General features: G+C 37.0%; 1 protein-coding gene across 1 annotated transcript in view; it reads left to right on the top strand.

Annotated features, from left to right (window-relative positions):
• The window catches only part of LOC135210546 (uncharacterized), a 50995-nt gene extending 33499 nt beyond the window's left edge, over positions 1–17496 (top strand). Inside the window, exons 3-7 of the mRNA XM_064243411.1 lie at positions 12244–12279; positions 12763–12913; positions 13586–13690; positions 14433–14559; positions 17000–17496. Coding sequence (XP_064099481.1) covers positions 12244–12279; positions 12763–12913; positions 13586–13690; positions 14433–14559; positions 17000–17017 — 437 coding nt within the window. The 3' untranslated portion in view covers positions 17018–17496. The remainder of the gene's footprint in view (positions 1–12243; positions 12280–12762; positions 12914–13585; positions 13691–14432; positions 14560–16999) is intronic.
• The last annotated feature ends 9928 nt before the right edge of the window (positions 17497–27424 follow it).

Genomic DNA, 27424 nt, shown 5'->3' with positions numbered 1-27424 from the left:
TCTATCACAGTCCTCCAATTCGACTGGGTGGTATTTATAGTGTGGGGTTCCGGGTTGCATCCTGCCTCCTTAGGAGTCCATCACTTTTCTTACTATGTGCCGTTTTCTAGAATCACACTCTTCTGCATGAGACCTGGAGCTACTTCAGCCTCTAGTTTTTTTCTAGATTCCTTTTCAGGGAATCTTGGGATCGTGCCTAGTGCTCCTATGATTATGGGTACGATTTCCACTGGCATATCCCATATCCTTCTTATTTCTATTTTCAGATCTTGATACTTATCCATTTTTTCCCTCTCTTTCTCTTCAACTCTGGTGTCCCATGGTATTGCGACATCAATGAGTGATACTTTCTTCTGACTTTGTCAATCAACGTCACGTTCTGGTCTGTTTGCACGTATCACCCTATCCGTTCTGATACCATAGTCCCAGAGGATCTTTGCCTGATCGTTTTCTATCACTCCCTCAGGTTGGTGCTCGTACCACTTATTACTGCAAGGGTAGCTGATGTTTCTTGCACACAGGCTCCAGTGGAGGGCTTTTGCCACTGAATCATGCCTCTTTTTCTGTACTGGTTCTGTGCAAGTGCCGGGCATTCACTTGCTATGTGGTTTATGGTTTCATTTTTCGTATTGCACTTCCTACATATGGGAGACATGTTATTTCCGTCTATCGTACTTTGAACATATCTGGTTCTTAGGGCCTGATCTTGTGCGCTGTTATCATTCCTTCAGTTTCCTTCTTTAGCTCTCCCCCTCTGTAGCATTGCCAATTGTCATCGCTGGCTAGTTCTTTAGTCTGTCTCATGTATTGTCCGTGCATTGGTTTTGTTGTGTTATTATTATTATTATTATTATTATTATTATTATTATTACTATTATTATTATTATTCACAAGATAAACCCTATTCACATGGAACAAGCCATCCACTTGAAATTCAAACTTCCAAAGAATAAAGTAATATGGTGTTTATTAAAAAGTAAGAGAAGGTAAAGCGAAACACAGAATGAAAAGATCTCACTTATCAAAAAGATAAAGAATAAATTAATAAACAGTTAAAAAATGTATTAGAATACAAGGAGAACAGCATTAGGGTAGTAACTTTTGACGTTCCAATATTACTTGATAATTATTAATGATATTGTCACAGTTTTTAGTTCATATGCAAAATTTCCACCGAAGGTAAAGAGTTATCACTAGTTTTGGGGTTTGGGAAGTCAATTATGTATGCCATAGTCATTACTCTTTGCTTGACACAAAGTGGACGAATACCTTATAAAACTGCTTTTCAAAATTTCACCATAACGAAGGATATCATTAGCAGGTTTGTAGTACCCAATCTATCGATGTTGCAGACCGAATAAAAAAAAAAAAAGTGAAAGCATTAACTGGCAATCATTTTTAACTTTAATCTCCCTTTCTGCGAAATTTTGTATAAAAGAAATCCTTTAAACATTGATTAAAAGGTTAAAAAAAATCCTTTAAACATTCATTAAAAGGTTAAAGGAACTGCAGATGTCTTAGAGAATACAACAAGTGTTGGAGTGAGCGCTTGGCAGTTGCTGATTCAATTTTGTCCTGAATATTTAAAAAACACAAAAGAAAGAAAGCGAATAAAATCGAAAACCTTTAAATATTCGGCTATGGGTTAAAGCCACTGTAGATATCTTAGAAATTTTGCCTTAATGCTTAATTAAGCTATTCAGATGAGCGCTAGGCAGTTGTCGACTGACCTTGATTTTGAGGATTACAAAACAAAACAAGTAAAAAATGCCATGAAACTCACAGCCGCGGTCCATGAAACCTTCAGCCACGACCCGGTCTGACGCACGATCATGGCTAACTTTAACCTTAAATAAAATAAAAACTACTGAGGCTAGAGGGCTGCAATTTGGTATGTTTGATGATTGGAGGGTGGATGATCAACATATCAATTTGCAGCCCTCTAGCCTCGGTAGTTTTTTCAAGATCTGAGGGCGGAGAGAAAAAGTGTACGGACGGACAGAATAATGGCCATCTAAGTAGATTTCTTTTACAGAAAAATGGAAAATGCTTCCCGTATACCATAGCTATTCGAATGAGCGCTTAGGCAGTTGCTGACTTACTTTTCTTCTGAAGATATTAAAAAAAAAAAAACTTTTATTCTGAAGATTAAAAAAAACTTATTCTGAAGATTAAAAAAACTTATTTTGAAGATTAAAAATCTTATTCTGAAGACTAAAAAAAACTTTTTCTGAAGAATAAAACAAAACTTATTATGAAGATAAAAAAACTCATTCTGAAGATTAAAAAAACTTATTCTGAAGAGTAAAAATAAACATTCTGAAGATTTAAAGAAACTCATGCTGAAGATTTAATAAAAACTTATTCTGAAGAGTAAAAAAAACATTCTGAAGATTTAAATAACCCTTTTTTTATTTTGAATATTAGAAAATAGAAAAAAATAAAAAAAAACTTACAGCGATCCAGTGTCAAATTGAGCGGCCTTTTGAACGGCACTATTACTTTCCCTGGAACGCTTATGACGGCTTGCCCCAGAGTAAATAGCGAGTAATTGTTCATTAGTTGGCCCGTGTAACTTGTTCATTAATCACGTGAGCGGATGTGCATTGTTCATTGTTCACGTGGGTGTGCAGGCTCGATGTTCGCTTTCTTTATTGTTCGGTCGCCCAGTAATAATTGATGGTTGACCGGAAGTGGGTGTTGGTGTTTAGCGAAAAACGTGAGGATCAAATTTAAGAATGGTCCTACTTTGATAAAGAAAAAAAAAAAAGGAATTCAGATATGTTGTGACAAAAACCTCAAATAACTAATGCAAAACGACAATTATTCTATACTTATTTGATTGTTGAAAGCTGATTTACATTCACGATAAGTTACTGAGGTAAAAAAACTAAAATAACTATACAAAACGACAATTATTTTTTACTTGATTGTCGAAAGCTGTTTTACATTCAAGACTTACTGAGGCCTTTTAACATCGAAAAAAAAAGGAATTAATGAAGCCTCTCTCTCTCTCTCTCTCTCTATCTCTCTCTCTCTCTCTCTCTCTCTATATTATATATATATATATATATATATATATATATATACATATATATATATGTATATATATATATATACATATATGTATATATATATATATATATATATATATATATATATATATATATATTGAAAGGAGTCACGTTGTGGTGTAAAATAATAAGTCTTGAAATTGTGTATATTTTAGAATACTGACTCCACATAATGTAAAATTTTGTTGAAAAATTAGGAGAAAATCTCCATTTTATTATTATTATGTTCAAATCAGTAGAAAAGTCCCATTGTATTATTATTGCTATTTTTTGGTCTATCACAGTCATCCTATTCGACTGGGTGGCATTTATAGTGTGGGGTTCCGGGTTGCATCCTGCTTCCTTAGGAGTCCATCACTTTTCTTACTATGTGCGCTGTTTCCAGGGGCACACCCTTCTGCATCTTAATTTTTTCCAGGTTCCTTTTCATGGATATTGGGATCGTGCCTAGTGTTCCTATGATTATGGGTACAATTTCCACTGGCTCATCCCACATCCTTCTTATTTCTATTTTCAGGTCTTGATACTTATCAATCTTTCCTCTTTCATTTCCAAATCTTTTGCATACATGCTCCTTGTTTCCAGTCCACTTTTGTGCCAAACTAGTCACTCACTTCCTCGTCTCTAGCCCACCACTGTGCCAAACCAGTCACTCACTTTCCCGTCTCGAGCCCACCACTGTGCCAAACCAGTCACTCACTTTCTCGTCTCTAGCCCACCACTGTGCCAAACCAGTCACTCACTTTCTCGTCTCTAGCCCACCACTGTGCCAAACGTGTCACTCCTGAGTTTATATATTGTAACACGTGCTTCATTTGCATAATAGTAGGTCATTCACTCTTAGAAAATTGCCTTGTATACATGCACCCTCAATATCTTCCTAATTGCATCTCTGTTAATTCTATCAAGTTTTTTGTAATATTCCACATACATGTTTTTTCCTTCTACTTTCAAACTTCTCGCACGATCTTGTCACATTCAATACTCGACCCATTTGCCCAGAGTTGGTGTTCTTGCAGTCATTCTATAACCATTATTGTTTTCATCTCAGAACACCCAATTATACGTTACCTCCCTCGGCGTCGTAACTAATGTCATACTCCTATAGTTTTTACCGGAAAAGTCACATTTAAAATAAGCCATTTTTTTACGCATATGAAAGGCACTGGATATATGTATAGACATACCAAAGTGCTTGCAGACTACGGCTAACGACGTCAATAAATGCCAAAAGGTGAACGGTTTCTCCACAGGATGTCATTTGCATGCAATAGCTTAGCAGGCGTCGGGAGGAGGTGCTTAGAGAGAAATTAATTTCCTGTTAATCATAGTGGATCCCTCGAAATTCTGCGGGTGCAATAATAATGTAGTGGTCACAGCTGAACGCATAATTACTGTAATGGGTTTGTTTCCCCAGTGGAAGCCGTAGGCCTTGCGCGCGTGTCCATTATTATATTATTATTACTATATTATTATTATTATTATTATTATTATTATTTTGTTCTAAAGGGTCCACAATAATACAAAGTGTTAAGAGTCCGTGTATAATTTTTAAGACTTTACAAAAAGCTTTCGAACCCTTCCTGGGTTCATCTTGGGACTGAAGATGAACCCAGGAGGGTTCGAAAGCTTTATGTAAAGTCTTTAAAAATTATACACGGACTCTTAACACTTTGTATTATTGTGGACCCTTTAGAAACATTATATATACTCTCGCGATAGAGAGTTTTTCCCTATTATTATTATTATTATTATTATTATTATTATTATTATTATTATTATTATTATTATTATTATTATTATTATTATTAAAAAATACTCATAGTATCTTGAATCTTGAAATGGAGAAACAGATCCACAATTATGTATATGTAGTACATATATTGAAAGATAACTCTGTACAGAAAGCTTTCGGGAAACTGTTCGAACAACGAAAACTTTCTGTACAGATTTAAAAACTGATTCTGTAGTCGCCAGCCCTATTCATTTAGAGGTTCTACAAGTATTATAGACTCCTCAGAATCAGTTCTTGGAAAGAGGCCGTATTTGAATTTCATGGAAGTTCATTCCTTGTATTGACAATGCTCCCTTAGTCTATTATGCATAATTCTTTATCATTAAAGAATTTTTATGTATCTCTCTCTCTCTCTCTCTCTCTCTCTCTCTCTCTCTCTCTCTCTCTCTCTCTCTCTCACCTCAAATAATCCTTCCTTCTCCAGACTTTCGTTTCCTTCTTATACCACCATTTTTTTCCTGCTCCTACTTTCTTATATTAAGACACACACACACACATATATATATAAGCGCCTAAGTGGCGTGGTTAGTTATTGGGGTTGGCGTACTACCTCGGTGGCCGCGAGTTCGATTCTCGGCCATTCCATTGAGTTGTGAGAGACGTGAATTTCTGGTGATAGAAGTTCACTCTCGACGTGGTTCGGAAGTCACGTAAAGCCGTTGGTCCCGTTGCTGAATAATCGGTGGTTCCATGCAACGTAAAAACACCATACAAACAAACAAACAAACTCACACACACACACACACATATATATATATATATATATATATATATATATATATATATATATATATATATATATATATATATATATATATATTGTACAATATTAATAAAACAATCTGGAATCCAAACCATCCCGTCGTATTGAAGCCTAATACGAGTAATTTGATTGCATATACAAAGTGAAATTGTGTAGCGATTTTGTGATATGTGTACATATATATATATTATAGTTATTCATTTTTGTATATGTATATATATACTGTATATATCAAGTGTATAGTGAAACGAGAATAAGAATGAAATAAAAATAACAAAACAAAACCCCTGGAAACTGAACGAGTCCAGACATTCGTACTGAACGTAGGGTGAATGACAATGGCGAACCTCTTCGGGCCACGTAGCATTGAATGTGCCTGTATAGTAAGGTAGTTTGCTAGTAATAGAAGGTCTTGAATGTAATGTATTCTGCTGTATGTAAATACTCCCCGACAATTCCATTTTGTCCAGGCTCGTTTTCGAGAGAGAAGAAGATTTGTGCAAAACATTTCCCATATTTTTCATGAATGAAAATTACGATTAGTAATAGAAACAGGACTTGAACTGGACTGATTCTATTTATATTATTAATTGACCGTTTTAAATGGATCGTATGCAACCCTTTTTCTTTGTTTGTATGGTGCTTTTACATTGCATGGAACCAGTGGTTATTCAGCAACGGGACCAACGGCTTTATACGTGACTTCCTAACCACGTCGAGAGTGAACTTCTATCACCAGAAATACACATCTCTCACTCCTCAATGGAATGCCCGAGAATCGAACTCGCGGCCACCTATGTGTCAGACAAAGACCAAACCGACCACGCCACTGAGGCGCTATTTTGTGGATTGTATAATGCTCAATTGTCAGGCCACGCGACCTGATAACAAAAAAATTATTTGCTATATGTTTTTGTAAGCACGCGATTTTGACAATACTACCAACCAAAGGAAATGTAATTTTGAAAACTGTTCCATGGTGACCTTAGGCGAAGAGCAGTTATATTGGCGGAGAGAGAAATGGGAACACAGAGGTACAACCGACGAGGAAGAGAAAAAAATAAGAAACAATTTTAATAAGAGTAAAATTGAGATGTTGTGGCTACAAAACCCTTTATTTATATATATATATATATAGATATATATATATATATATATATATATATATATATATATATATATATATATATATATATATATATATATATATATATATATATATATATATATATATATATATATGTATATAACAGTATATATATATATATATATATATATATATATATATATATATATATATATATATATATATATATATAACAGTATATATAGTATATATATAGATATATATCCGATATATATATATATATATATATATATATATGTGTGTGTGTGTGTGTGTGTGTGTGTACGTTTCTTGCATTTCAAATTCAAGAAATTCTTTCGTAATACAAACGTTCCAGTCCGATTCCTAAGAGCTCAAATTCCAGAAATGGCTTGTGCCCATTCATTATCCAGTGCACTCCTTACCCACTCTCCCCCCACCCTCCCACCCCCACGCCCCACCCCCACGTCCTTCCCTCTTCAGCCCCCCCCCCCCCCCCCCACCCACCCTCCTTCCACCCCAGCAGGACTTCGTCCGGACAATTCCCCCCAGGTGAGGCGATGTATAAAAAATATATGTGAATATATATATATAAAAATATATAAAAGTGAAGTCAGCCCGAGAACATAGCTCCATGAATAAACCCTTAATGAATTGCAACTGTTTGTTTACGTTAATTAATTGACGGGCGTAGTGTTGTGCATATCAAAACACAGCCCCTCCTTTTTTTTCGTGGAGTGAAATTGTTTTCATTGATGGGAGTGAGATAGGAACGTTTGTTTTTTTTATTCTTTGTTAGTTTGTTTCGGGATCTTTCCGTTTTGTTAGTGAACACTCTTGTCAGAATATTGATAACGTAATAACCAGACTTAGCAGTAACGCTCGGTGAAAACGGGGTTGCAATGACAGTTCAGTTATGGTAATGAAGAGCGACATTGCAATAACTAGGAATGGATTGCGAAGTTTGGCTTCGTCAGAAATGGAACGAAAATAGACTCTCTCTCTCTCTCTCTCTCTCTCTCTCTCTCTCTCTCTCTCTCTCTCTCTCTCTCTCTCTCTCTCAGGGGGTTAGTGCCATCAGTGAACCTCACGTGGTGCATTGTGGGCGTTACTAAAAGGCCTCAGCAGCGTCCCTTCCGAGGCTCGTAGCTGCAACCTCTTTCATTCCTTTTTACTGTACCTCCGCTCATATTCACTATCTTCCGTCTCTGACTTTCCACCCTCTCCTAACAATTGTTTCGTAGTGCAGCTGCTGAGATTTTCCTCCTGTTACATCTTTCAAATCTTTTTATGGTTATTTTCCGTTTCGGCGCTGAATGGCCTCATAGGTCCCTCAGTGGCGTGATCGGCTTGGTCTTGGCCTGCCACCTGCATTTCTGGTGATAGAAATTCACTCTCGACGTGGTTAGGAAGTCACGTAAAGCCGTTGGTCCCGTTGCTGTATAACCACTGGTTCCATGCAACGTAAAAAAAAAACACCATACAAACAAACAAACAAACACACAAACTCATAGGTCCCAGCGTTTGGTCATTGGCCTGAATTCTCTCTCTCTCTCTCTCTCTCTCTCTCTCTCTCTCTCTCTCTCTCTCTCTCTCTCAAGTTGGCGCTTGCACAGAAGTCTTTCGTGGATGAAATATACATTTACGTTTTTCTTCGTACAGACATGAATTATATAATTATACACATTTGCATTTAATGAATATAACAAACAAAAAAAAAGTTGGGACAACCATCCTCCTTTCTCCCATCCCTTCAGTATCTTTCCTTCCTTTTTCTTCCTCTTCCTCTTGCTCGCTTCTTTCCCTGTGACAAAAATCATCCTTTTCTCCCGTTTCCGCAGAAACTGTTTTATATCCTGTCGTGATTATGCCATCATCTTTGGGGGATGTAAGGGCCTAAGCCCCATTGAACTACTCACTCACCTGTTCAGTATAGTAGGTTTTCAATTCTTGGCCTCCGTGAAGTTTGTATTATATTATTATTATATACTCTCTCTCTTTCTCTCTCTCTCTCTCTCTCTCTCTCTCGTCAGATGTATTGTAAATTATTATTATATGCTCTCTCTCTCTCTCTCTCTCTTCTTCTTAGTCGGATTGTATTGTAAAATAATTTTTATACGCTCTCTCTCTCTCTCTCTCTCTCTCTCTCTCTCTCTCTCTCTCTCTCTCTCTCTCTCTCGTCAGATGTATTTTAAATAATAATTATTATTATTATTGTTATTATTCAGAAGATGAACCCTATTCATATGGAACAAGCCCACCACAGGGTCCACTGACTTGTTTATATTGGGACTTGTTATCCCTCACTGCTGGGGAATTTATTGTTTCGTTGGTTCCAGCTAGACCTCTGTCGTTAGGGAATCCATAGCCCTTTTGATTAGGATCTCCAGAACTTCTTTGTTGAATTAATTGTGGTTGTTGTTAGCGAGTACTTGACTTTGTTATTGTATAATGTATATACAGCTATTTCGTGGTGAGAATTTATAGCTTGGTTTTGGCCAGAATTCTTAGTCCTTTTGTGAAGACTTTGTCTCGAATCTCTGGTCATTTTATAGGTTAAAGTCCTTTCATTTGAAAGATACTTTCTGCTGATGGAGGTTCATTCTCGACGTGGTTCAGAAGTCACGTAAAGCCGTAGGTCCCGTTGCTGAATAACCACTGGTTCCATGCAACGTAAAAACACCATACAAACCAAACAAAACATTTGAAAGATAAATTTCTTGTTCGTGATTGGTGTTGTCGTCCGTCTAAGTTGATAAAACCCCACCATCAAGATGTGTTCTTGACCTGTGTGTCCAGATGTAATGCTGCTCAGCTGAGGAAGGATTTGAACGATTTCACTCCCGTTATGAAAACGTGAACTCTGTGGTGCAGAGGGCCTTAATATAACCACCTTTTGAGGCACTCATTTGCGTGCGAATAAACAGACGTGCCACTTATTATAAATTATGAATGACCTTCTTGGAAAATGAGGTCATCATGTTTGCCTTGGAAGGCATGGCAGTCTTGGCAAATGTATATTTGATGTATATTCTTGTGCGTGGGTCATGTATCTTATTATTATTATTCATAATGTGAACATAATCTTATAGAAAAAACCAAAAGACCACTAACTTCACTGGCAAGGTTCCTGAGAGTATGTCTATGTGTTCAGAAAAAATATATATACATTTAAAAGAAAACTGGAAAATTATACATATTTTTCGTGTAAATATAGTCTTGTCCATGACAATAAAACTAGGGTGTAGTATAAGTATCAGATAATCACCTCTATGAGAAATATTTTCTCCTTGTAATGGTTTAATCTCCCTCTGTTATCATGGATTCTCAGCATTTTTATTTGAGTTTTATAAGTTCATAATTTCGAAAGTATAAATTTAGTTTCAGCATTAGCCCTGCTTCTAAATTCTTTCAAGCCATGACCGAGTGGCTATTTAAAATATCCTCATGCCTTTTTGTACCCACATTTATGCCGCTTGCTTATTTAGAAGTAGTATTTTTGAGCCCTGGCGTTAATAAGTGTTTGCTTGATATTGCTGCGTCAGCATAAGTTAATTACATCGATTTTGTTACTGAGAATGACGTAAGAAAGATGATGATGTGGAAATTGTGGTGGAAAAATTAAGGATTTTGCTGACTCTCATGTCTTCAGGTCTGAACATTATTTGAGAGAGAGAGAGAGAGAGAGAGAGAGAGAGAGAGAGAGAGAGAGAGAGAGAGTATTACTCAAACAAGGACAAAATCCTCGCACTAGAGCGAGAGAGATATTAAAAATTCAAATAATATTCCTCGAGTAAATGAGAAATCCCCTAAGATTTTTAGTAGAGAAACAGAAAACATTCTCTCTCTCTCTCTCTCTCAACTAGTCAGCGCAATGGAGACCTCTTTCTACCTTACATGTCACATCAAAGTCTTCTATTTTGATCCCACAAGATTTCAGAGTTGTTTGCAAATAAGAAGCAACCCGAAGGAGAGAGAGAGAGAGAGAGAGAGAGAGAGAGAGAGAGAGAGAGAGAGAGAGAGAGAGAGAGAGGGCCTCGTTGGTACAGCAGGATATTTGTTTCCGATTGGGACACTGGCTCCAGAGACACCTAAGTAATGTCGAGTCATGCCTCGATATTTTTTTTTACCTTTTTCTTTATTTATTTATTTTAATATAAACTTATATTATATCGGTATGGTTAAAAAGCAAGATAACTAAAATAAAAATAAACTAAACTACAAGTTGAAATTAGCTATTAAGAGAAAAAAATTGGTTTACTTGCCCGTCAAAAAAATATTCTGCAAAAATAACGTAAAATGGATATATGATTGTATCGTATGTATTCTGTTTTCGATGGCCTTGATTATACGCTGTACAGAAAACTCGATAATGCCGAAGAAACATCTGCACATTTTATTTATTGTTCTAAAGGGTCCACAATAATACAAAGTGTTAAAGAGTCCGTCTATAATTTTTAAGACTACAAAAAGCTTTCGAGCCCTTCCCTGGGTTCGTCTTTTTTTTAACTGAAGATGAACCCTGGGAAAGGTTCGAAAGCTTTTTGTAAAGTCTTAAAAATTATACACGGACTCTTAACACTTTGTATTATTGTGGACCCTTTAGAACATTATATATATACTCTCTTGATAGAGAGTTTTTCCTTACTAAATTTTATTTATTATGTATAATAATGATAATCTAAACAACTTGACATAATCCTTTTTTTTATCCTTTAAACATGAGAACTTTGAAACTTCCTTCAGCCCCAATTATTTTGTCGCTTGTTGTGGGTGTAATTAAATCTTATATTAAAGCACTAATGACCGCGATATCCTCCCTGATTATGTCTTGACCGACTTTTTTTTAATGACTGGCGTGCGAAACTGAAACGCCAGCTGGTATTCAATTTCATGCTAGTCGTTAAAAAACACTAGTAATGAGTTTATAAAAAAGATTGAGCCTCCAAAACATGAATTAATTGAAAATAACTTTGTGGTGGCGTCTTAACAAGTTGTCCTGCAGCGGACTGTTTTGGTGACAGGTTTTGAAAGACTGATAAAAGTTCCTTTCATAGTTCGTAAACCTGTCAAAAAAGTGGGCGTGGCAATTCCTTCCTGTCACGTATCTATGGCATTGTTTAAGGTCCCGTTTTGGTTTTCTGTAAAATAAAACTATATTGTTCTGGCTTTGTTTGTCCTTCCGCATTTTTTACTGTCCGCCCTCAGATCTTATAAACTACTGAGGCTAGAGAGTATGAAGACCACTTCACGTTAAGTTAGGAATGTAATGTTTACAACTTACGCGTGAGGGGAGAATCTTGCACGCGTCCCGAGTAAGCTGGAGGTAGGATCACGCCTTGTTTTCACTTATACGAACGGGGATTCTACTGTTCGTCTGTGTGCATGTCTCGTGTTTTCATGCCGTCCATACATGCGAGGTTTTCATCCCTTTACACCATTCAATTTTCCTTTCTTTGCAGAATGACCTCATGCATAACAATATTTTTTATCTTTCTCTCCACAGAAGGATGTCTGAATTACGGCCCAGCTTGTCTTGGGGGTGAGTATCTGCTGCTTTCTCGTACTTTTCCTTTGTTTATATAGTACTTATGATATTTATTCCTGTTTTTTTTTTCATCTGTTGATGTTCACACTTTGTCTCTTTATCCCTGATAATTTCCGGATAGTTATACAGTTCTTAACAGTCTAATCCAGTCAGTCGGATTTCCAAAAATTGTTGAGACTGCGCAGGTTGATTTTTTTTTTTTTTTTTTTTGTCTCAGAAAATCCCAGATCAAGTGAGCTTGACGAGGCCCTACTATATCTCTCTCCCAACCTAAATTTTATAATACAATTCCCAACACCACAGTATTCGTGTACTGTAGATAGCAATCATTGAATTCAACAGTTCTAAGAATTCATCCCATGACCGGTTTCTGTCATTCATTGGAGTTCCAATTATCTTGTCCTTGGGATATAAGTTTGGTTTTGCCTACTTTTATTTCGCCATCTTCACATTTACTGATCTCGTACAAAATTCCAGGCCACGGCAAGAGATCCTCACTGCACACCTCGATCCCCGAACTGCGGATGATCCGCATTCTGTACAGACTGATGGAGAGCCCAGTGGTCAGTTCCAGCCACTCCAAGGACGATGATGCTCAGGGCGCCGATTTGCATCATCAGTATGTGAGGTACAGGACTCATGCTGCTTTTTCCCGTCTTTTCTACTCCGTGGTACTACTGCATATTAACTAAATTTGCTTCATAAACGGAGTATGCATGCTAAATGTGAGGTAGTATCCCTTTGCAACCTCCTTCATTATTTTTTTTACAGTACTTCCGTTGATATTCTCTCTCATATAATCTCATACACCTTTCAGACCTTCATGCTGTTAATATCCCTTTCAGCGCAGAACGACCTCTTAGTTCCCAGAACTTGGCATTTGGACTAATTATGAAATATCTATATCTCAAAGTTTAATGGCTGAATTTTCATTATTGTTGCTTTCCATATCAAATCTTGAAATATTTTCCAATGTTGATGCGAAAGTACAATGAATACAGCATAAGCGTTTTCTTCTCAATTGAAATATGCACTTTACTGACATCCAGATCCTAAAACAGAGCGCCTCAGTGGCGTGGTTGGTATGGTGTTGGCGTCCCACCTCGGTGGTCGCGAGTTCGATTCTCGGCCATTCCACTGAGGAGTGAGAGATGTGTATTTCTGGTGATAAAAGTTCACTCTCGACGTGGTTCGGAAGTCACGTAAAGCCGTTGCTGAATAACCACTGGCTCCATGCAACGTAAAAACACCATAAAAGCAAACAAACATCCAGATCCTAAAACATGCTTGCTGTTCCCAGGCCGAGCAATGGACGGACCCCGACTCAGGATTACGAGACCCTTTCGCAGGCCCCAGTCCTCGACAGCGAAGACAGGGACGAATATCCTGACGAGGACGATCGAAGGTGAGCTTCTGATCTTTCGATTCAAAACAAGTCACAGAAAGGTACTTTTTTTTTTTTACCGATATTTAATGACATCATTTGAATCCTGAACAGAGACAGGAATTTCTGCAGTGTTTTATTTAGACCATTTCAGTAATGAAACGGATGGGAGGTGACCCTCGTTTTAAGAGAACTATACCCCTGCCGTGGCTTACCCAGTTAAAGGGGTAACGCCCTCATTGCAACCCCTTTCAATCCTTGTATATACTTTATCCCCAGTCATATTCTTTCTCCCATCTTATTCTCCACCTTTGCCATTCTTTCCTAGTACAACTGTGAGGTTGTCATTTACTGTTTCTTCACTTTCGCAATCACGAAAATGTGGTCGACAGTCTTCAAGATTTTAGTTTGTCTTTTATGAGGGAATATCTCTACAATTTTAATGCCATGTGTAAAGTTGAAGACATTCTTCTACATTTTGTTCAGTTTATGTCAGTGAAGATCATTGGCCCAGCGTACAAAACAGATAGCTGGCAAATTGATCTGCAATTGCTTTAAGAAAGCAAGAAAGAGGTCGCTATACTTGATCATTATGACCAAGACATAATTTCCTCGTCAAGTTTTCAAAGGCTTTGGGAAATTTCATTTAGTTTCAGTTACTAACTTACCAAGTGGGCATATTCATGAGGACTTTGCTAGTAACTTACTCAGGAAATACACAATACTTTTATCGTTGTAACTGATAACCAACTATTTTTAACAGAATCGCTTTGGAAATGACCACAAGCACGAAAGATGAACCGGAGACATACAGTGATTGGGATCGTGAGATGGAAAGCAGGACTCACCATAAAGAAAAGAATGATAACAGAAACTACGTTAATCTTCGGGTGAGTAATATGTCAAGCTAAATGTTAAAAAATATTTACACGGAACTGAACATTTTCAGTTAAGATGTGATGCAGTTTACAAACTAACTACTTTTCTACTTTGACCTGACAAGTCAGTGCATAATTTTCATATAGGTTGATGGAAGTCGCAGCTTATCAGGAAGAATAGGAATGATTTTGCATACAATTCTTTATCCTTCTTCATACAACAACGCACCACAGTGGAACAGTTCAAATTAAGAATATGTAATTCTAAATAAATGTCTGGGATTGTTCTCTCATTGCAACATATCATCAGTGTGTCCATTTAATTTACATAAAGCATACCCCTCCCCAAGGTTACAATCAGTATTACCTGAAACTACCAGTTTTTTTTTTTTTTTATCAAGAAGGCACCTGTGTGGATGTGAGCATTGGTTCTTCAATATTAAGCCTGAAGTCTACATCACAACTCTCTTTGGTTTGTCATCTCCCCATATAGGGTGTCTGCTATTGAAATACTGTTTGAAGGGAAATGACCTAGGAAGCTTGTGAATTACGGTGATCAGTTCCTTTTGATAACTTAGCTGCTTGGGAGAAAGTAAAGGGAACATTTGTAACCATTTAGTAGCACTGGGAATATCTTGAAAGTAGGTGATGGTTCTACTGTTTGGTTTATTGAGGACTTTGCAGCTGTTTCTATAAATGGTCTCTCGCTAGCACACACAATGAAGCATTTATATGTTCTGCTTTATTCTTTCCTTTTCAACATATTTACATATATGCTGAATTTTTGACAGGCTGTTAGCCATTTGTCTGATAAACTTTTATACAAAATTCTCTATCAGTTGTTTGAAGCAGCATGCTTTTCTCTAAGGGAAAGACAGTATGGATCTTTTATACACTAACTTTAGGAATTTTCTCCATAATTCAGAGGACATTTACACTGAGAAGTAAAACTTAATTCTAGTTAAAGGTACATAAAGCTTTACCCTTAATTTGCACCAAGCTGCTAATACAGTTGCAGAGAACTTCAACACATTCTGGCGTTCATTTCTTAAACAATTTTGCCCCCAGAGTATCTCGTAAAATCGTAAGAGAAATTCTGAGCAGAAAGCAACACCAAAGGAATTATAAGTTTTGCAGGCATTTATGAGCCAGTAACTTTCAATCAACTTAATATTTGACTCCCATATTATATAATGGAATAATAATGGTGATAATTTAGACCACGAGTCGACACAAGATGTCTAGATGATCTTGCATAGAAGGGGAGGCACAAAAGAATGAATGGGTAAGCTGACCAATACTCACAAATGTAGACTGGTTATTATTTGTACACACCAATGTACTCAAACCCTTGACTAGAATTGTTCATTAGGAGAAAACAAATCTTCAGTGGGAAGGACCTCTTAATAAAGTGCAGTAGCACACTTTAACACGAGTGCAGCTGGGGGGGAAAAAATTGAAAAGGTACACAGATGCTGACGTGATTGGTGATTGTGGGGGTGTTTTGGTGATGTATCTCACCCCCAAACTTGCCTTCAGCTGGCTAACAGCCTTCTTATCCATACAGTATGTATCTTTGTAAGAAAGAAATTATACCACCCCACACTTGCCTTCAGCTGGCTAACTACCTTCTTATCCTTATGGTATGCATCTTTGTAAGAAAGTTATACCCAACCCAAGAACTTTTACTACACACAAACATCTCAACTGTTCCATTTTCTTATAATGACACTATTGGTAACTAACTGTACAGTACCAAAGGTCTACTTGGGCCGACTGGATAAGTTTTTTTTTCAAACTTCTTGACTCATCAGCAACCGAATTCATAAAATTCCTCCTTATGGGGTTAGTATGTTAGTGCACCCCACGTAGTGCACTGTAGCCAATACTTATGGTTCTTTGGAGCATCCCTTCGGCACCTAGCTGCAACCTCTTTCACTCCTTTTACTGTAAGTCGTCTTTTCATAATCTCTTCTGACTTTTCACTCTCTCCCAAAGATCGTTTCAGTGAAACTGCAAGATTTTCCTTGTTACACCCTTCAAACCACCTTACTGTCATTGTCATTGAATGTTTCGGCATTAACATAAAAGAAGTCCCAGGATTGATAGTTGGGTAAACAAGCTGGTATGATTCAAACAACTTTACGACAGGTGGGGGCTCAGATGGTAGTGTTCTTACCAGTCTCAGGTTTGATTCTGATGCAAGGGAGAGATTTATTTACACTAGTAGAGAATTGAACCTATTACCTTATGTGACCTAAACAATTTACTGTAGTGATGGTGTCGAGTAAGAAAAGCAATTGTGTTAATGGCAAACTATTAATTAAACTGTCTTTTTACCCAACTAATGATAAATTATTAAACTGTCTTTTTACCCAACTATTTTACATTATATAGTACATGTATTTCAATTACTGTAAATCAGTAGCTTCAACTTATTTCTTTTTTTCAGTCCTGGAGGAAGCGGTGAACTCTGAAACTTCAGCAAGAGACGTCTGGGAATTCTTGCATCTGCTTTGAGTGATCAAGTACCTTATTGAATTCAGTAACATTCCAAATGCTGTACACTACACTTGTTATATATATACTGACTCAAAATATGTTATTATTTAAGAGGCTGAATTTCAAGTTAGTGGATATATAACCTTGTTGACAAACACCGTACAAGTACACTTACTTTAAAAAATGTTGAGGAAACATCTTATATTCATAAATAATGAAGGACGTCTCAATGCAAAAAAATTTTTGTCATACATGTAGTATGAAACAATAAAAGATAGTGGAGATACTGCAATTAATTATCCTTTGTTTTATTCGACCAATGTTCAGTTACACTATGGAACAAATGTTGTTGGAGGGTGAACAGCAAGATCTTGCAGCATACAATTCTGCTGCGTTTTGCTTAGCAAACTTACCAGCCTCCTTAGTCCCAAGTATGCCACCATATGCTGGTACAGTTGGACACAGGTTTCCCTGGTACACCGTCTTGCGAGACTTCGAAAAATTACATGGTAACAGTGTTTACTGAGGGAGATGGGGGGAAGAACCCCTTCTCTGCTAACAAGAGTTCCACCAATAAGTTCAGGAGTTCGTTTGGTGGGCGGAGTTATTAGGAATGGTTGGAGAAAGACACACACACACACACACACACACACACGGAGTAAAAAAAATCTGAGCAGTTTATATCGTTGTAATGAAGATTGTTGTCTCACTTGTAATATAAGTTTGTTTATTAAGGTTCCATTTAACTCTCGGCCAAGACGTTATCTTACAACCGTGTCTATTATTATATATCGGTCATATTCATTACACAATACTTTAAATTGATCAACATTTTAAAAGTTATATTGGTATAGCCGAAAATCACGAACATCATAACAGGATAGTTTAACCTTATCACGTAAGCCAAGTTTACAGCATTGGTTGCAGTGCGTTCCTCTCTCTCTCTCTCTCTCTCTCTCTCTCTCTCTCTCTCTCATACTAGCTAACTTAAATTCATCTCTCTCTCAGCTATACTAGCTAACTTAGTGATAAGAAAAACCCCTGCGCTCAGTATGCAGTTCTGATATGTCATTAGTGTATTCAGGAGAGGATCAGTGACCCAATAATATCGAAGATTGCACTTCCTGACAATACCCATAAGCATAACCAAAGCAAAGAAATTTCTCGTCTCTGATACTGTAATGTCATAAACTCTTGTTCCCTTGAGTGTTCGCTTGATATATTACCCCATTTCATAAAATGAAATTAACGATTGGATCTCTCTACATTCAGTTCCATTATAGAATTATTAAAAATAGAATAAAAAAACTTTATTCCTGATATACTACCATCAAAATCGAAGGTGTGCGGTAAAAAATTATCGCCACCAATCCTTTGCCACACAGGATTAGCTGGTTTGACGTTTCCGACAACCTCCTAGGCCACCCTTACCTCCCCTCCCCCGCCCAGTTCATACACATGGAAGGCGAGCAGTGCAAACGGCCAGCAAGACCTCTAATAAGGCACTAAGTAGTACAGAACCAATATCGATACAATAAGCAATGAAGGCGCACAAAATTAAAAACTTAAGAACGTCACATGACGTAAACAACATGTGTGGGACGACTTCTGCAACACGTCATATGACGTGATTGACCTTTTAAGGGTTAACTGTTGTTTTTTCTAAAATTATGTATGCACTGATATATTATAGACTATATATTTCGTTGACCTCAGGGGATAGGTGCAGTCATTTGGGCTTTCCTTAGTTGCTGGCATAAAGAGAGTATCATCTACTGAATTGACAGTTACCTTTTAAAATGTCCCACAGAGCATATGACCCCTATACTCAGAAACGTCAAAGACGGCCAAAAAATATGCCACATTTTTACTCTTGTTCATATAACTTAGGTTTCACACCGAAGATACATTGAAAATATCAGTTGGATATAAAGCATTACATTTCAATTAATAGACTTCAAGAAGCTAATAAGCGAAAATAAGTGGCCAAGTATCATATCTGTATCGGCCACACCACAGAGAACAAAGTATACAGGCAAGGCAATTTGCCAACACTGTTACCGACCTCACTGTATGATAACAATGCTCAGCGAGTCATTCAGTTCTATAATTCAATGCTGTTAACAAGAAACGGTGATTAGGAAGATTACTGCAATACTCTCAATATTGTATGGAGGCATTATGCGATTTTTTTTACAGATACTTCGAATATTATATCAAGAATATCATGGTTATAATAAAACTTGTTGTGAATTATGTTTATTAAAACATATAATCAAATAACTAGCGAGAACAAAATGAGAACATTTTAGGTCCTATTACAAAAAATATAACATTTATATTATACAATCGAATACCTTGACCATCCACCCTCTCTCTGTCACTTCCCTCAATCTGTCGGGCATCGAATGAACAAGGTTGAAAATTTGCTGCGGTCTCCGTCTACAAATTTGCCACTGAGAGTTGATGTGAGCCATGAGTTGCTGTGTTGTTCTCTCATGTTCCATTTTCCATGTGTTCACCATCTGGGCCCACACGTGTTCAATCACATTCATATCTGCTCCTTTGCTTGGCCATTCAAGAAGAAGCAGGTTATCCTGTCTGGCAAACCACTCTTGAACAACGTGATCAGTGTGAACAGGATGGGCCCTGGTGGGAAGGGAAAATTCCTTTCTCGTAACGAAGGCAAGAAGGAGGTTTGCAGCAGCTCAACATACTTAGCTGCTGTAAATCGTCCCACTGACATCACCCATACCATGCAGACACACCCAGCCCCATACGTTGAGGTAACATGGCCAGATCGAACCACCTCAACGATTTGTTACGGGGTTTCATATCTGAACGAGAGAAAAAAATGGGGGTGTATAATAAATAAATCGTATATATATGTATAACCTTTGGAGAATTAAATTCTCAGTGATGAACAACACTGAAAGAATTCTATTGCGTAATTATTTATTTAATATCTTATATTTGAGGAAAAAGAGCAAATGATGCCACTGTCCCTTACCTAATATTTATCTCAGAAATAGCACTCTTATTTATGTTAACTCCCTTTGCATATTTTGACAGTCCACTTCCGCGGAACAAAATCTGAAGATTAATAATTAATATAAAGAAGAATGCAATTGATAATTGATGCAAGTAAGGATTTTCCTTATCATACCGAGTTCTATTTGTTCGCCAACAATGCAGCTTCCCATGTGATGTGGACGAGAAGCACTTCTCGTCAGTAAAGATGGACCCTGCCCCCAACCCCCAAAGTCCAAAACCCTATCAGCATGACGTTGGGCAAAATCAAGCCTTCCGCCTTATGTCGCTCCGTCAAGAGCTCCTTCGTCGCTGGAGTTCTGTGATGAATCCCAGCAGCGTGGAGTCTACGTCGTACTGTCATCGATGACATTCTAATCCAAGGTCTTAATGAATGGCCTCGGCGTTGGTTAAGGGAGGGTTGCTCTCGAGCCACCCTGATAACTGGCGTCATCCTCAGCTGGAGTGGTTTTCCGTGACCCCTTTGTCCCTGGGCCTAGCCAAGAGAACATATTATCTTAAATTCTTAACTTATAATTTATATAACATCACAATCAATTCTAGATTCTTCGAATTTTATACTCTATGGATTGATCATAATTTTAGTAAACATGCTGTATATTTTTGGTTTCAAAAGCATATCAAATAGAACGAGATTACATATATCCATAATATTCTCAATTTGGTTGGTTGGTTGGTTAAATTAAAAACTGTTAAATCCATGTTCCTGAGCCATCACTGAAATGACATTTAATTAAAATAAACTATAGCTATCAGAAAGACACACAATGAACTGTGGACGGGGTGGGCACAAATAAAAATGCCTCTTATAGGCTTAATCATATCGAGAACAACTCAATCGGACCTATTCTAACCTTTGTGCGAGGTCGGCAAAGGCCAACCACCCACCTGGTGCTGAAATTTATGGAGGTGCACCTGAAATATTACTGTGGTGTTGGAAATGGCTGTGGATATCTGTTAGTCTAACTAAAAATTATAATAGGCGAGACGAAATAACTTTTAGAAAGAAACTTTCATATTAATAAAGCAAAGATTACAAAATAACCATGAACAATGTAACAAATATCCACCAAATCATTCAGGCAGTTAAACAACTTACGCAAGTCGTTCAACGTTCCCAAATCCTCCTCCACCTGCGTTACTCCACAACTGTAATACCGGGGTGGTGGGGAACACCAACCACACACGTGCAAATGGCTCGTATCGAGAAAGCCATTGTCGCGTTAAAGTGACAATTCGTCCTCGCAGGGGCCAGATTTGTGCCCTTCACCTTTTTCTTGATTCATGGTTGAGTGGTTCAGAAACGTATGACCCATTTAAAAATCCTGCTGACCGACCCTCCACCTCCGAATTGGTATTTCTAGACTCTGTTTCGAGTCGAGTAAAACAATTACCATGATTCATAGAATCATTATAATCGTTCCTTGATTGTAGGATTAGCCAAATAGGGATCATAATCACCATGGTATGAAATAAAGATACTATTGTTAAATATATTGCGCACCATAATTATTGTTTCCTGTTTATTAATTTACATTGAGAACTGAATTACTTCGTTGAGCAACTGCTTCGTAAAATGGGAAGCTCGGCAAAAACGTGTTCGCGAATTCTCTCAACCTATTTCTCTGTACCTAAGATTCGTAGAAGTACGAGAATTTTGGCTATAGTGGGGTACTACAAACCAGTACCAGTAATTTATAAGATTATCCAATGAATCACAAATTAAAAAGAAGACAACCTTGTTTTCCTGTACGAAGAGGCAAAAGGCTCCGATTTAGCCAAAGAAAATGGATATGAACACACAGTATACAAAAAAAAAAAGTCCTACCCTCTACCCTACCACCCCCTTCCCCTCCTTTCCTTCCCTCACATTCTTCCTCCCCTCCCTTATCTCTCTCTTCACTCTCTGTCTCTCTCCCTCTTGAATGATTACTTGCAGTTTTAATGTATATTTTGTGCGATTTTGTTATTACTATCCATCGATCTAATCTAATAAACAATAATTTTACAATAATTTGTTTATCATCTAACGATTCACTTGGTTGTTACCTGCCACAAGGATGGCAGTTACGGTACGGTACGGCACCCCCCCCCCCGGTTGATATTTTAGCTTGTTGGTGTACCGGTACGGAATTTACGCAACGGACAATTTTACCAAAAAGTACGGTACGGTAATAGTTTCAGGTACGTGGACAAAAAATGTGTCAAATTCCGTACCGTAACTACCGTTAACCTTAGGCATGGATATATTACGTTTGGTCCTACGTTCAAAACAAGGGAACAATACTTAACTTAATTATTAATAAATAACCAGAACATAGCATTTTTTTAGTTTTTTACTATAATTCTTAGCAGCAGCAGCAGTAGTTAGTGGCTAGTTACTATTTTTATCTTAAGGTCAAATTGTTTTTTTTCTTTCTTTAGTGGACTATTGACTTGGGGTCAATGGGAGTAAATGAGTTATAAAGTTATTAGAGTGAGAGATTATCTGGCATGTATGGTGGAGTAGTAGAACGATAGATACTGTGATTGATGGTAAAGCTGACTGTTTATACTTGTGTTTGGTTAATTACGGCTTCCCCCCCAACACTCCTTGTTCGCAATCTTCCATTTTGGACTCAAGGGCAATCAGCCATAATGTCCTTGTATTAACGAAGGGAGAAGAAAGATGGACCGCCATAGGAACATAACTGTCGGCATGGTAGAGAAATTCCGTTTGTCACTCAACCCTTTTCAACTTTTTTGCCGCCAATTGCCTACCGATTGGTTTGAATAGGTTAACTGGTTACAGTTGCTCTATGTTGCTTACAAATAAAAATTGAACATTTTTAACGCCGGACATTCATTTGAGTTAAAAGCCCTTGATTATACCCCGAACAAAAAAATTATAGCAAATCTTGTACTGATACAGTCTTCATTACAAGTGTTATTGACGCCAAAAACGGGACTGCAACTGTCTGTGAAAACCCACAGTAAGAGAGCTTTACCACCAATTACAAAATAAACATTACCTTTTATCTGAAATGTTTTTAATTAACACGTTTTGAAGTTAAAACTGTAATTTGCTGGTTTGTTTTTTTAATCTATACGTTAACTGGTAATTGTAATTGTAACTGAAAACGTTCAAATAATAAAGTACTTACTTTTTTGAAACTTTATCCTAGAGGCAGCCCTTCTTACTTTTCGAGACACTCATCATAACCAAATTTATTTATTAAATTATTAAGGGAAGGGACAATCTTAAAAACCAAGCCAGATACCAATTCTAAAAAAAAAAAATTATTCCATCTTTAATTTCCTTTTTTTGTGCAAAAAGTTTTGTGAAATTTTTTTCCAATATTTAAGTTTTTTGTATTTCAGTATTATTGAAGTTGTTTAATTGTAATTCGATAACATGGTCAGGTAAATTAAGGATTTCTAAATTGTAATAGACATAAAGCAAACCGTAATTACCCTAACCAGCTTAATATTACATAAGAGATGGCGGACAGTAGCTACTTCATATCGAAAATGGATGAGCATTAAAAATAATGGGAAAAAAAAAAAAAAAAAAATATGCATACATGGGAAGGGAAAAACTGATTAGAAATTCAGTGATTTTTTCCACCCTACACTTCGGCTTCTTTCTCGGGCACCTGTGAATTGTTTCCAATCCTTTAATACAAAGCGACTTTATCTTTATCTGGGGGATAATAAGCTATGTGGTTCTGGCAAGCCTTATTTTGGCCCAGGCAACCCAATTCAAATCCTCTAGACCAGTTGAAACCTATTCCTGGACTATTCCATTGGCCGTATTGGATGGGGCAGCCGTCATGAATGAAAAAATGACAGGCACTAGGTGGAAAAAGGATAATTCCGCTGGTGAAGTGAAGGAAGGGAGGAAAAATCCTGGAAAGAAACTTTAACGTATTTTTTCATTGGTGAAAACCCACCTTCAGTCTTGGGTGATATCACATATACCATGTAAGGTAAATCCATGGCCCACACGTTTCCGGTTACAAGTCCCACTCCTGGCCACTTCGTAAATGTTGCCTTCGGTGGTATCTGAAGGAAAAACAACCTAAATTTTTTTAAATTTTTTACAATTTACGCGTTTGCTTTCCGCAAAGGGAAAAGGAATAAAAAATTGATATTAATCGTCTTGGGGAAATGTAAGTGGATAAGTAACAAACCCCTGCATTAGGATAATGTTTATTCATCTATGAGGATTAATACTTATTACAAGTTTGCCTCCTCCAACCTCTTATACACTAAAACAAAAACCAGCTCGGAAAGCTGATTAGTGGAATTCACGTTAAGAAGAGGAACAGCCAACCAACCTTTAGTAAACAGTGTTACAAACAGACAATTAAAACAATGGACAGTAATGACCTGAGGATGTTGCAATGCCAGTAACAGCCAATCAAGTCCCAGTAATCGTGTGATTTAAATATATCACCTTTGTTCGGTGATAACGATAATCACTGGCTACAGCAACCTCTATTACACGCTAACAATTTTGTTCGTCGCCCAATCATGGACTAGAAAAACCCCCTGAAAAGGAGGGTTGTTAATAAATTTTAATAGGGCGTTCTGTCCTCTGCTAGTAGTAATTCGTTATTTAGTCTCCAAATGAACAGGCAACAAATATTGTTCTTTCCGGGCGCAGAATGGTCGCCTCTACGAGAAAGTGTGGGGCTTTTCAATAGGTTGCTGTTGCACAAGCGTCTTTGACGTCTCCCCAATACAACAGTAAATAAATGGGAAAAGGAAAAGGGGGCAAGCTTTAGACTCTCTTCCCTCGGGAAATTGGACCGTTCTTTGGAGAGCATTTATTATTTCATTTATTTATTAAATTTTTTTAAAGCTATAAAACCTTATAAACCCGTGAAATTATGAAACCTACAATTACCAGTTGCCATTGGTCCTGTTGGAAACTCTAACTAGTGATTCTTTCTCTTTACTTCCCAGAATAACCAAATAGCGTTTCCCATAAGTAAACAGGCTTATAATTTATCTTGATTATCTAAGTATCTGCATGTTAATTACGCATTTCCAGTTCGAAGACCTCCACCACGGAATGACCACAACCCGTTAGGATAAGAACGGACGACCATTTCGATGAGCAGCATAAGAAGATCCTGTTTTACCAATACTAATTTGCTATTGTTTTGAACGTCTTGGCATTAAATGGTTAGGGTATGACGGTGCGAAGAACGTCTGCAATGAGGCAAAGAATACCTCATAGAATTCTTACCAAGAAAGGAATTTCTCGGCATCGAGGCATGATAGGCTTGCCCTTTCGGCTCCAACAGTTTGTTTTGGTGGAGGATCAGGGAATTTTTGGGTCTCGAGTCGTATGCATGGACGAAAGGTCTTTTAACTAGCAGAAAGTCACGGCAGAAATTACAGTAACTGAAGACCGAGATAACATAAGGTGAGTTTCTAAAAATCATTAATAATCAGTCAGACTATGAATAATTATAAGCAAGGGTGATGTTATAATCAAAAAAAATAATAAATTTTGTCAATAAACCACGTATTTTACCGCTAATTGAATTATATTGCCACGAGAAAGTGTGAAATACAAAAATTCCTTCATTGAAAACCCCCCATTAGTTCTACTATGGCCAGTTTTTCATGGCATTAAGCAAATACATTATTAATGTTATGAATAATCACGTAGGCAAAACTTATAACTATAGAGTTACAAGCCGGTTTAACTGGAATTCAAAGAATAAATCATATCCATAACGGACTTGTTTTGCAGATCAAAGTTAATGCTATTATAAGTATTAATCCTTGCAGATGAATACAAACATTCTTAACTTATTGCAAGGGTTGTTAACTTTAGCATTCTTTTATTGCCCCAAACGATATAGAAATTACGAAAAAGCAAAGCGTACTTGTTAAAATTTTTTTTTTTTTAGATTTTTTCCCCTTTCAGAATTACTAACCGAAGAAATTCAACGAGGTGAAACCAGAAATGGGCATGTCACATGTAAACGTGTTTGGGGCTGGATCTTCTTACATTTATATAGGATGATATCACCAGGATTGAGTGGAGGCGCAACTGGTGAAAAAATTACAATTTGAAATTCTTCAGGATTCTAACTTCTTTTCAACTTCAAACAGCGGAAGATTCCTCCCCCACCTGCTCCTATCATTCTTTCATTTACGACCGCTGCCCCATCCATGCGGCCTAGAATAGTCCAGGAATGGTTTCAAGGTCGAGAGGAATCTGCAGTTTGCTTGACTGGCCAAGTAAGGATACAGACATGAAACCTCACTGAGGAACATTTAGGCTACAATTTGGTAAAATGGTTGGGAGCCTGAGAGGGGGAAGAGGAGACCAGAATCAACTTATGAACCTCTGGGAAACCAACCCAATGGAAAACTATTCCACCCCAACCGACCACAAATCAGTCCAGAAACCATGAATTCTTTTATGCCTAACAGATTGCAAGAAAGGTGATCTAGAAGGAAGGTGGCTGGACTTATCATTAATACTTAAAAATTAAAAAAAAAATGTAAAAAATTGAGTGTGTATATTTTAGATTACCCCATGGCTTTCCGCTGAAATTTCCTATGTCGTATGATGTAAAAAAAAAAAATCGTAAACAGACCCTATGCATATCCGTGGTTTAAGCTCCAGGTCATGATTATTAATAATTTATTTTAGTTAGAAATGTGATTTGATATTTTAAAGGAGTTCAAAAAATCATAAAGGGAATTTTACCATATCCTTGATTTTTTCTTAAATTAAAACAAAAAAAAAAAAAAAAAAAAATGAGAACCCAGGACAATCATCAATTTCAAACTACATTTCTCCAAATAGCTCTCACCCACAATGGAAGGGTGAAATGACTTAGAAGGGGCTGTTTAAACAAACAATAAGAAGACGTCTGTTTCTTAATCTCCTCACACGAATGAATAAAGAAGCGAAAGGAATTTCCTGTCCGTATGACATTTCCAAAAACATGTTATCACAAATTAATATATTAGAAAATATAAGCAAAGTAAGATATGTTTTTTATACCATTTCATGTAAATAATTATTGTAATGAACGGGCGTGTAGGGAATAAACCCTATTACAGTATATCCAAGAGGTGGGAATACAAACCCAACCATGAATACATAAAACCTCTGAATATCAAACAATTGTTTATCATTGGTCAAACGAATTAAGTTTACCATGTGGGGTATGGTTAAAAGTATGCACCAAGTTTTGGAGTTCCTTCTTCATTTTCCTATTACACGTTGTGAATTTTTCTGTCCCCTAGTAGTTCCATTTTTCATTCCATCAGTAACGTCTAGTCTCTCCTCCTCTTCTCTCTCCTTTTT

This window comes from Macrobrachium nipponense, chromosome 39, assembly GCF_015104395.2.
Source record: "Macrobrachium nipponense isolate FS-2020 chromosome 39, ASM1510439v2, whole genome shotgun sequence".
Lineage (NCBI taxonomy): Eukaryota > Metazoa > Arthropoda > Malacostraca > Decapoda > Palaemonidae > Macrobrachium > Macrobrachium nipponense.
This window is presented reverse-complemented; position numbering and strand designations above follow the sequence as displayed.